Source organism: Chelmon rostratus, chromosome 1 (genome assembly GCF_017976325.1).
Source record: "Chelmon rostratus isolate fCheRos1 chromosome 1, fCheRos1.pri, whole genome shotgun sequence".
Taxonomy (NCBI): domain Eukaryota; kingdom Metazoa; phylum Chordata; class Actinopteri; order Chaetodontiformes; family Chaetodontidae; genus Chelmon; species Chelmon rostratus.
The window spans coordinates 19998870-20010883 of NC_055658.1; the positions used below are offsets into that span (position 1 = coordinate 19998870).

General features: G+C 41.9%; 1 protein-coding gene across 1 annotated transcript in view; it reads right to left on the reverse strand.

Annotated features, from left to right (window-relative positions):
• Nucleotides 1-734: 734 nt before the first annotated feature.
• Nucleotides 735-12014, reverse strand: part of galnt2 (UDP-N-acetyl-alpha-D-galactosamine:polypeptide N-acetylgalactosaminyltransferase 2) — a 53349-nt gene continuing 42069 nt past the window's right edge. Inside the window, exons 11-16 of the mRNA XM_041934755.1 lie at nt 11320-11446; nt 8467-8559; nt 7470-7553; nt 6796-6922; nt 5733-5852; nt 735-5613 (exon numbers count right to left, since the gene is read on the reverse strand). Coding sequence (XP_041790689.1) covers nt 5458-5613; nt 5733-5852; nt 6796-6922; nt 7470-7553; nt 8467-8559; nt 11320-11446 — 707 coding nt within the window. The 3' untranslated portion in view covers nt 735-5457. The remainder of the gene's footprint in view (nt 5614-5732; nt 5853-6795; nt 6923-7469; nt 7554-8466; nt 8560-11319; nt 11447-12014) is intronic.

A 12014-nucleotide genomic window follows, 5' to 3' on the forward strand; every position in this document is an offset into this window, starting at 1 on the left:
TCAATTTGCTTAATTCATCAATCTCAAGGTAATTCTGCTTTATTTGAATACTTTCATTTTCAGCCAATTTATACTTCTACTCCAGTACAATTCAGTGCCAAATATTGTACTTTATATTAACATATAATCAACATTGCTTGTATGTGTGTGTGTGAGTATATATATGTTGTACTTGTATTCGTATCACTACATTAACCATATTGCTTTTGCCCCAGTAACCCATCTCTGCTGGAGAAAATATTACCCATCTGCATTCTTCTGAAATTTGAGGCTTGGTTTATGACAAACAGCAGTGTGATCAGCAGAAGCTGAGATTAGTCATTACAGGAAAGTTGTACAGTGTATCATGTGGTTATTAGGACCACAGTATGCTGCCATGTTATTAATTAATTAAGGGGCTACCAGGATTTCAATTCTAATGCTGCTCAAAATGCTGCCTAAAGCATAGCAATATGTCTGGTTGGAGGTCAGACAGATAAGATCCAAACCAGAATAAGAACACTTGACTGTTGGATGGAGGAAGTTCCTTCTTTAAATATGCAAGTTTTTAAAAATGCATGTTTAGCTGCCACGTAGTCCATCCTGATCCAGATCCATGGTTGCGTAACTATGAAAACTGCAACTGACAAAAACAGAAACATCAATATACTCTATATCTGGACGTGTTCATGTCGAAGCTTATGTATCTGCTGTGAGTTTGCGCCATCCAAATACTTCACACTGTTTAGTTTATATATATATAAATGCATTTATTTAAGTTAATCATTTCTCCTCATTCAAAGTTGAATTTCTGCAGTATCTATAAAACAGGAAACAGTTAGAAGCGCTGTACAGTCTGACAACAAAACTAGGAACCGCGGCTGAGTACACTGTGTATATATGTACATACTGTACACACACTGATGTAGGTATATACAAAAATATACACTTTTACACATGTGACCCCCTCGTGCCACATCACCCACCACTATCATTTCATGAAACCACATTATTACCCCGTTAGTTCATGTCCTTCCCTGTTGACACATCTTTTATCGGTCATTACTGGTTGATGAGACTTGTACAGTATAGTGTCTTATGTGCATGTTAAGCCCCTCTTGTGCCCTGACTCACACACACACACATACACACACACACACTTGTAGCAAAAGATGGAGAAGCTTAAGCAGTCCTGAGCTGGATGTCTCAGCGGGGCTTTTCACATATCAGAGAGGGCTCTTCTCCTGTTAATCCTAAGAGAGGATTTGAGGTGGTCTGAAGGGGAAAGACATCCCCTCTTGTTAGGACAAATCATGACACAACTCGTGTCTCTGTTTAAGGGAAAAGCTGAGAGAACACAAAGCTTGACCTTTATGCGCCCTCTCTTGTTAAACTCTGTCCAATAAACCCGCTGATCGTTTCCCCCCAAAAACACAGTGAGTATGAACAAAGTCTGGCTCACTGGCGAAGACGCTCTTGTTGACTGACGGGTGTTCAGTAAAATGTCCCCCTTTTAACGCTAATAAAGATATCTGTCTGTCTGCAACATTGACATTCCCTCTCTTTGGAATGATGCTTTTAGTCATTTCCAAAGTGTACACACACACACACATTTCCTCAACAGACAAAACTGACACCAGATCAGCAGCTAAGAGCCGTCCTGCCCCCGGTGTGTCCTACAGGTCGAACTGAGACTGGGAAGAACAATGAGATACACAACATACTGTAGGCGAATGTGCACATGTGAGTTCTCTGCGACTCATTCTGTATTTCAAAAGACTTTTACCTCTTCTCATTCTTCCTCATACAGAGAAAATAAGAAGGGAACTTTGGCACATTGTGCTAAAGATGTAAACATTTCATCATCCAATCAAAATGAAGCGCTGGACTACTTAATTATTACATTTTCTCTGTGAATAACATTAAAAATAATAAAAAATAAAATAGCAATCTTTTCATCGTCACCAGAATAAGACTAAGAAAAAGAAAAGGCTTCAAACAACACGTGTGAGCTGCTGGAGCGGACAGTACTGCCATGGTCACTCTGGTGTGTGCAGTTTGGTTCTCATGTCTGTTCAGTTTCCACTGCCTGGCTGAATCAACAGTTTAGAAACAAAGGAAAGAAACAAAGAAAATGTGATTAAGAACATCAGTCTGCAATTCTTGAATGGTGCTTTGTGCATCAGACGTTTACTACCTTGAGCCCCCTTTTCTTTCCTTTTCGAGTTCGCTACTTGTTGTCTACAAGAAGTGTGACCATAGAGGGCGCTATACTCCACTAAAAACATGTCACCCTCACTGACAAGAACAAAGGGCCAAATACTTTGACCTTCTAGTTTGAAGGTCTCCATATCCCTCAGTGAACAACATGTAAGCATCAACATTTGATGACAAATGTTGATGCTTGAGAATTGCCGTGCTCATGTTGCACAGTTTGATGTCAGAATGACAAAATTAGGAGGTGGCACCATGCTCATTACTAGACCTGGGACACTTTTGATCACCCATATGAAGGAGATGTAGAGAAATAATTGATTAAAAAATGATAGTACCTGCAGCAAACTTATCAGAAGAAATCACAAACTTCAGACCAGAAACAAAAACACGACATGTGTGGATTGATGGCAGCATTCCTGAAAACCATGAAAAATACATCATAGCATCGTGTACTCCACCAAAGCCTCTGAGCTGACTGCAGATATGTTTGGATGCACAATTGAGGACCATTAATTACAACTTAAATTCCAATCAGCTCTTCAGGATTACAATTATTGATTTGCAAACATTCATAAGAAATTAAGACGACTGAAAATGTTTCATATTTTTTTTGCAGAATGGCAAAAAACACACCTTTTCCAGTATTTATCAGTGAAATCCACCTCCTGATTAGCATGAACTCTAACTGAAACCTTAAACCAGATTTGGGCCCTTGAGTCTGGTCACCAAGACAACACAAAACTTTCCTCACAGCAAGCAGGTTCCAGAGCCTCGCAGCACAATGCAGTAACCTATCAAGTCACAGGATAGGCTTTTAAACCAGCTGCTGTTTCAGCTGACCTTCTCCACTCACTCTGCTTTGCAGGTGCATGAATGTATAGGGCAAAGGCAAACCCCAGGTGCCAGGAACAAAATGGCAGAAAAGAAGCAAAAGTGATGGAACAGAGGATGGGAAAGTGTCAGCCAACACAGCAAACATGACCAACTGTCTTTGTCAGTTTCTATAACTCAGCAAAATAAAGCACAACAAAAGATCTCAGGAGTATTTAAAAGTGAAGGCGTGAATGTGCAAGAGAAATATTGAGAAACAGAGAGGATATGTGACATTAAAGAACACTTGAGGCTGCAGCTGCTTTCTAGAATAAACTATGAAACAGGAAATGTGATCTTCTGGGCCATTTCTACTGTACAATATATCTGCTCAAAGATGTTTTGTGTTAATATGGTTGCCTTGAAGCTGCCAAGTGATGAGTCACTCCAAAATTTAATCAAAACCAATTTCCCCAAACGGTGCCATCATTACTCATCAGTGACTAAACGAACAGAGGATCATAGCAGTTAAGATGAACCCATGTTGAAGCCCGGGAGACTAGCGTTGCAAAAGATGCGCAACAAACAGACTCGTGTGCTGGACATGGGAGCCAATAACACTATCAGGAAACAAAAAACAGTGGCACGATGCTGTCTGCTGACAGCAAAATGTCCTTGGAAGAGTAAAGTAGCTTGCCAAAATAAACAAGTGTTCTTGTATGTATTTTGTATCAGCAGAGACTGAGTGTGTGCAATCAGAAAAATGAACAAGCAGAGTGAGGACAAACAGTAAAACCTTGTTTACTGTAGTTCCAAACTTCACAACAGATGGCTCATCTAACAGGCACAACGAAGGGAAAAACAAAGATGTGGATGGAAAGGAACTACTGATGCAGTGGAACTGTGGGAGCTTGTTGGAGATACATGCAGAGCACATGTGCATGCACATTTCACACGGTTTGACTACTTCAGTACTGTTCTTCTCACGTGACATCTGTTCTCAGGCTGGAATAAGCAAGGTTTTACTTTGCCGACAAACAGAGGGATGTCAAGCTCAGAATCGTAGCCACATACGAGCACTGCTGTTCCCTTCTATTGCCGTGCAAGAGCAGGCAGGGGTACGTTAAGTATAGAAGCAAACATCTCAATCATGTATAATACAATCCTTTTGCAGCCAGCATCTGTTAACTCTATAGAGAAAGCTGCAACAATAAATCCAGTAACCTTCCCACAGTGTTAATACAGACACAGGCAGAGGAAATGATCTGTGCAGGAAAAGATGTAAATGTATAAACTGAACTGCACCACAGAGAGCAGCGAGAGCATGTGAAGAAAACTCTTTTAATTGCTCCTCTTGTATTCCTGAAACACGAAACTTCCATTTGAAATTTGGTTCTATTTTTTTTTTTGACAAAAGTAAACAAAAAAAAGAAGACAGATTATTTTTGTGTATTGTTTCTTTAGAGACATAACGGTGTAGAACTGAAGTTGCCGTGGCAGCCAGTGCCACAGCCTGAAGACAAACAGTAAATCCTGAGGGTGGGCTTCAAGACACTTCCTGGTTTCAGGAAGTGCACTTTCAGCCAAACCGGTGTCAGGCCCCATCCAAAGTAGAAAAGCTCCTCCCTGAACCCCCTTCCCCTCCCCAAAGACACAATCTGTAGGAAAAGCTGTATAGAAAACAAAAGCAGAACGCACAGCTTTCTTCTGACCACCTCGCTTCTCTTTTCTCTGTTCATCCTGTAAACCAATTAGAGTAAAACAAGAGGAAAAGCTCGCAGAATCGAGTCCATTTTCTCGCTTCACATTACTCGACACCCAAACCTCATGGAAAACAAGAACCTCGGTGCAGCAAAAACAAAGAGAGAGCACCAGAGGGGAGCAACAACATCGATTCATTCGAGAACTTAAAAAAAAAAAAAAAAAAAGCTCCTGCGACCCTCCGCGGAGAATTAACAGCAAGAAATAAAAAATATTAATAGGAAAATAAAATAATTACAAAGTAAAAACGTCAAAGAGTTCTAGTTTCACCAGCATTAAAGAAAGTAAAAGAACAGAAAGAATTCACTCGTCATTTGCATCTGGAACCATCAATGAAAAAACACTGAGGTATGTAGTTTGGATGGAAAGCCTCTTCATCGCTTTTATCTTCATTGTGATCATCTCCGTCACCAACCATCCAGCAAATACAGTCACTTTCCTGTTTACTCCATTAGGATCTACAAGCCTCTCCCCCACTGGGCGTGGTTCTATGTGTTTTTGAGGAGGGGTGAGGCGGGGGAGAGGTGTATAGACATGACTGGCTGCACATCTGAGGAGGAGCGAGAAGGATCCATTAATCCATCTAGTTTTGTCTTTCTCCTCGAGTCCATTTCCATCTCTTTATGTGGGTCTCAGAGTCTGTTGGCGGCTCTATCCAATATCCAACTCTTCCCAGGGTCTGTAGCGCCCCTATGATTGTAAATTGAGGGTGAACTTCCACTGTTGGTTGAGGCTTGGGCTGCAGACCTCCACAGTGAGTCCGCCCATCCTGGCGCTGCGGCTGTCCAGACAGAGGTTACTGCCTACGTGACGAAGCTTCGAGTTGGACTCAATCTGCTCCCATTTCTGGCAACAAAGATATATGTTGTGACATAAACATAATGTGAAGAAATGTTGCAAAAGTGCTTTGATATTCATTCATTCAGCGATGGTAAACAGAAGTTCCAGCCCAGACCAAACGTTACCTGTCTGCTGTCGTTCTCTCGACAGCCTTGCAGTTTGATGAGCGAGCCTGCCGTTCTGTCCACCACAGTCAGACACAAGTCCATGTGTTTGACTGACTTATCCTTGGTGAGGGCCCACTCCTTCAGCAGAATGGATAGAAAAACATTAGTATAAGCGCACCCACACCTCTGCATGCCCACATACTGGGGTTAGGGATGTTCTGAGCAAGACAACTTTTTATGATGTTAAATTTCATAACATAATACAGCTACACAGTGCTTGCTTCTTTCTACATCTCTGATTCCAAAACAGTTGGGACACTGGGTAAAACATAGACAGCAAAAAACAGCAAAAAGCTTACTTAATTATAATGAGATTAAAAGGTTACAAGAAACAAAAGATTGGCGTTATATCGGACTTGAAATGTCAAATTATGCTCTCTTTACTAATAAAAAGAAGCCCTGCTATTATTATTGTCCTGCCGCAGGAAGAATTATTTGTGTCCATCAAGACATGCTCCCTCAGAACTGTTTTGCCATTTACATGTCTAATTAAACAGAACGTCTTTGTAAGCCAGAGCTGCAGTTTATTTCCAGCTAGATAAAATGTAAAATGTGGTCTTTAAAATGAAAAAGTAATCATTCAGCAAGTTTTGCTATGTTGCACTGACTGGAGTAAACCAGACACATAAAGCCACTGGTCTTTAACTCTAAGTCACATAAGTGACACCAGTTATTCCAGTAAGACCACTACACCGGTCATTCTATTTTAGGAATAGACTATTTGAGAAACTGTACACATACCCACACGCGCACACACACGCTGCACTATACACCCTCCACATTCAAGTGCTCTAAGAAATTTACACTTCCTGCAAGAAAAATGTAAGAATACTTCTATGTATAGGTATCCTGTAGTCAAGTTGAGACTTCAGTACACATTAAGTTTGCAGCTGGACTGACATCTATTCTATAAAGATATATCCAAACAATCCCCCCGTGCTCTCACCGCCAGTGGCACCCAGGTGTGTTTAGAGTAAGGATTTGACCAGCTGACCTGTGTGTGTTGTCGTTTTAACGCTACCTGGTTTCCCCCGGCGTTGTGGCATTCGTAGACGCCAACCACCCCGTCAGCAAAATGACCCAGGGTGTCCAGACAGTTTCCTCCCTGCTGCAAGGCTCCAAACGCTATGTCCTGGTGATCCGGGACTCTGAGCACACACAAACACGGTGTGGTTGAATTGTGCGTTAAATGCATCATGTGTGCATGTTGTTTCATTCATCAAGAGGAAATAGGTGAAAGTAAAACTAAAGAGGGTGGAAAGTGTTGAGAAATAGAGAGAACCATGTTTTTATAGCATTTTTGTCTGACAATAGGACAGTATAATCTCTTCACTTGGTACTACACCTGAATTTATTGATATTTATATCAATAATGTATATTTACATTCATACATTATTAATCTCATTCGTGTAAGTGACAAATTGCAAACCAGCTAAAATTTAATATGGTGTCTGAGTCATAATTGCTACCATGGGTTTGTCATTAGTGTCGCCATAGTGAGGTGAGAGTCTTATTAGAGTCTAAACCATCAGACTGCTGCACAGCAGAGCTGTGACCTCCTCCAAACCAAGTCCTCATAATACTACAACAGGAATTCAGTTTTCCTACATGTAATTCAAGTCTTATTACATCATATTATATATTGTCATACCATGTACTCTATCATACTCCATAAAATGCTCTCATTTCCTTACCGCAGTTCAGGGTAAACGTTCTCCAGGTACCATTTGAATGGCTTGCAGCCTAATCTCTTCTTCATCTCCAAACGACTCTGGATACTTAGAGAGAGAGAGAGAGAGAGAGAGAAAGAGATGGTTGCACACCATGAGAATTAGAGGTTTGATCACTTGTGGTTTTCAAAACATTTCCAGACACTGATTGAATTATAGCCCTCCTGCTCTGCCAGTCTGTAGAGGCCTAGGGCGCGTCTGAGGCTGCATCCTGTGGGGAAAATAACAGCTTCGGTTGGCACTGGAGGGAGATGCCAAGAGTGTTCCCAGAAGGTCACATAACATGCATTTTTATATTTGTCTCACCACACTGCATGAACATGAGAGTGCTTATTGTTGTGTAGCCTGAGAAATGTGGAGAAGCGGGAGGAGGCATCAAGCTCATGTCCAGGTAAAGTGAAAAAAAGACAGAACAACACCAAATAATTCCATGGATCCAGTCATACAGTTATTTTCCTGAACTGAGAGCTGGGACATTGGCCTTTTCTTCACTGAAGGCATTAGGATTCACAATAAGAACCCTGACTGTCAGTGCAAAATGTTGAGATACCAATCAGCCAACAGACATCTCCACCCCTACAGCCCTGAAACCTCTATAACTAGCCTGTCTAATTTCCATCCACCCCTTTTTCATAAAGCTTTGCCATCTGATCTTTGCTCCTGTTCACCAGTGTCATTTGTGTCCATCACGTTCTTTTGCTTTGGCGTATGCTGTCATAGTCGCTAATCTCTTCAGCATGTACTTTTGATCAGTGCAAATCAGGCACTGACTTTTTGCCCTCTTTTAATCCACATTAACTGCCTCATGTCACATCAATAAAAAAGATTTCTTTCACAGCTGACACGCTGCTAATTGGCAATCCAATTAATATGCCCATTCATGTGGCTGCCTTTGTAATTTTATGATCGAGCTACATTATGCTGTCTAACTCCTGCAGGGCTCATGCTTCTAGGTACTCACTTTCCGTAGGGGACATTTCTTGCTGAGGGGACGGCAGCGTAGTAAAAGTTCTTATACTCATCCATCCAGACCTCTGCAGCTCTCCTCGTGTTCCTGAGAGAGAGGTGAGAGAAGAAAAATGAGGGAAAGGTGAGAGACAGGGAAAAATGGGGAGAGGCGCGATGGAAGTCAGGCAAGACGAGACATGAAACAGGGCAAAAGGGTTTGAGTGTGTGTTGTGACCGAGACAAATGGCACCTTAACAGACAAAACACTCTCTCTCCTGCTCTCACTTGTTTCATCTCTACAGACATAAGAGGGCAGAGTTCCACTGGTTAAACACACAAATGTGATTGTGTGTTTACTTTTCCAGTTGCTGCTTTCATTGGTCAACAGTGTGTGTGTGTGTGTGTGTGTGTATGCGTGTGCGTGCATGTGCATGGCCAAACACAGCAAAGTGTTGACATGTAGTCCAACGACATCTTGTTGAATTTCCATTTTTTCTGGTGATTTCACGCAGTACTGTAGTCAGAGTTGAGCTCAACCTGCTCATATATACTTTCTAGAAGAGGACTTTTCAAAGTCCGACACTTGTGAAAGTGGAAAGACATGAGAGCTTCATGAAATATGGTTAAAATATCCTCCTGTTTCAAACAGGCACGGAACTTGTTGCTGCAAGTGTGCACAGAAAGCTGCTTTTGTCTGGGACATATTCGACTTCCTGTATTTTATAAAAAATGTTAATTCTTCCGAACAAGCCAACAGGGAGACAGCTTGTTGGTGCTCAAACTAGGTGGAAAAGAAACATTAACACAGTGAACTTTTATGGTGAATGTTCACCAGTGAGGAGGAGTTTTGTCTTAGTGAAGCTTCTGCTGCCCAGTGTTAGAAATTAGCTTCGACTCTGTAGGAGGGTACAGCACAGCGGACGCTGCTTCTGCAACTGTCTTGTGATTTTCAGTGCTTGTCCCTCACAAATAAACCAATAAAGTAGAAACTACAACCCCCAAAACTGTCAACACTGGCATCTGAAGAGCAGGAACTCAAAATTTAGATGTTGGAGGTGACACCAAATGCAGTATTTTACACTTTAACAGCAGAGATAATTCACACTACTGGTGACTTTATATGAGATCTCTAGGGGCTTTTCTTAACGTTGGTCCAACGTACGTAAGTTGGATATTTGGGAAATGCAGCTCCCAGAACAAATATGAAGTCATTCAAGCAGACGAACAGGTGCTGTCTGGGAGCTCCCGAGGGTCGCCAGCAGCAGACACACTCAGGGTGTCCAGGGCTTTGTTTAGACTGGAGGCTGAAACATGAGAACACCACTGCACGCATCAATTAATAAATGATTTCTTGAATTGTTGCAAAGGGTTATGCAACTATTTCTGAGACTGTTCAGTTTTATGTAACCGACAAAAACATAGTGGGAATGTGGTCCACAGGAGGCCTCCCAGCTGAGTCACATTGAGAGCCAGCACGTCGTAATAAGCTCTGAAACTGTTTGATCTAATGTTGGCGTTCACACATATCCACAGGAGTCTTTTCTCTTTGGCTTCATCCAGCTCAGGGTCCATTCGCACTTTCTTAATATTGTTAAGATGGCGGTGCCTTTTCCTTCGATGCATTTCTACATCTTGAGATTCTCTTTTGGTCACAGCCATTGACTGTACATAAAGTTGGCCAGTGGCAGTGATTGACAGCTAACCCTGACCAGTGGCTGAGCTGGGCACGTGTAGGGGAGGAAGTGGAGATGCGTCGTCCATTATAGTTACAGTCATTGGTCACAGCCCTCAAGAAACATGTAGGCGTATTCATCAGCAGCTGGCAGACTGGATTTGCTATTGAAGAGGCATCACAGTTAACATTCAGCATCTCAGAATGACTGTTTCAGTGATGAGCTTATTCCAAAGATAGTCACATGTTGGGCTATCATGCCCTTCAGAGAAACCACAGGCACTTTAAATTCCCTGTCATCAGTTTGCTGAAGTTCTTAATCAGGGCCATGCGGGTGTGTTGGGCTCATTTCCAGCGGTGGTTACTTCTGGTTGGAGACTGTTTCAAAGACGAGATCCATATCTTTCCGTGTATCATGTTTCTCGGGACTGATGTTCAGTGATTGTGTTATCAGAGCTCTACGGGGCAGCAGACACACGCAGAAACAGATCTTCTATATTTTATGAGAGCGTTCTTTCTAAATCTGTAGACAATTTTGCCTGTGATTACTTTTTAATTGTTTTTTAATTGTTAGTGCTTGGTTTTAATTATCCAACACTGGTTCAATTCTCAAAGCTGTGGTAAAGCTCAATTATGTATGTTCCAGTGTCTCCAGCAGCACTTGATACAAGGAACTAGGGTATTTATATAAAGACAAAAAAAAAAATCAGCAAAGAAAATCAGGATGACAATATATCCCCAAAAAATAATGTATTAACACACTGATACTAAATTAGATGTCCCACCTAGGGTTATGGTTATCATAATATTGTGGCAGCTGGAGCTCTTGATCATATACAGGATCTTCATCAGCAGATGACATCGCAGCTGTTCAATTTTCCTCTTAAAGGAACAGTTTGACATTTTGTGAAATTCGCTCATTTGCTTCGATGTGGACTGTAGGGGGCTGGGAAACGAACCACCAACCCTCCGAAGGCCCGCTTCACAGCCGCCCAATAACAACACACACACAAGGCGTAATCATGACTGAATGGCTCATCTAAGAGATCCGGTATAGACTAAACAAAAGGTACGAGTGTGACATGTGCGAATGGGAAATATTGCTCTTCTGTAGCTACATGGATAAATGTGATGGGTGGAGCCTGGATGGTTAATGAGTGCTCAGCTTTTTGGTTGTGTGTTTGTGTGTTTTACCGGGCAAACACAGTCCCACTGCCCCCGGGGAAGGTGTATGGGTGCTGCTTTCTGAAGACGTGGCCAACTCTGCTACAGGGGATGATCTCCAGACTGCCGCCACACTGCCACACACGAAATGAGATCTCTGAAACACACACACACATCATAAGAGTTGTCCTTTCCCACATTTGTTCCAGCAAACTGTTTTTGTAAAAAATGTCACACTCAATTAAGAAGGGTTGTGCTGAAGTTAATGCCGGACATCTGCGCCTCATGTTTTCACTGTGTTGATGCTGTCGGGTTAGCTCTCCAATACTGTCTGTATTTGCATAAGTGTTGTCTAAATGAGCGCACAAGCGAACTAATATCTAAAGTGTCAATCTAGTTCTGAATCATCGCGCCGCCTCGAGAGAAGCATGAATTATTCCGTTTATTCTCAACGTTTTCCCAACTGAATTCAGACAAAAGCAACAGGGAGACACAGCTGTTATTATAACATTGCACTGTTTGCAAATGATCTCCATTGTGCACACTATGGTTATTTTCCCTCAATACGGACTATAATCATTATCACATTAACACTGTCATTTCCTGAGATCAGCCGTAGTCTGGAAGACTCTACCCGGGTATGGCAAGAAAACTACAGAGGGATTTTCTCTTCTTGAGCACGATCTTGGCAAGGAAACCTTAGATGAGCTCAGGAGTTGATCACA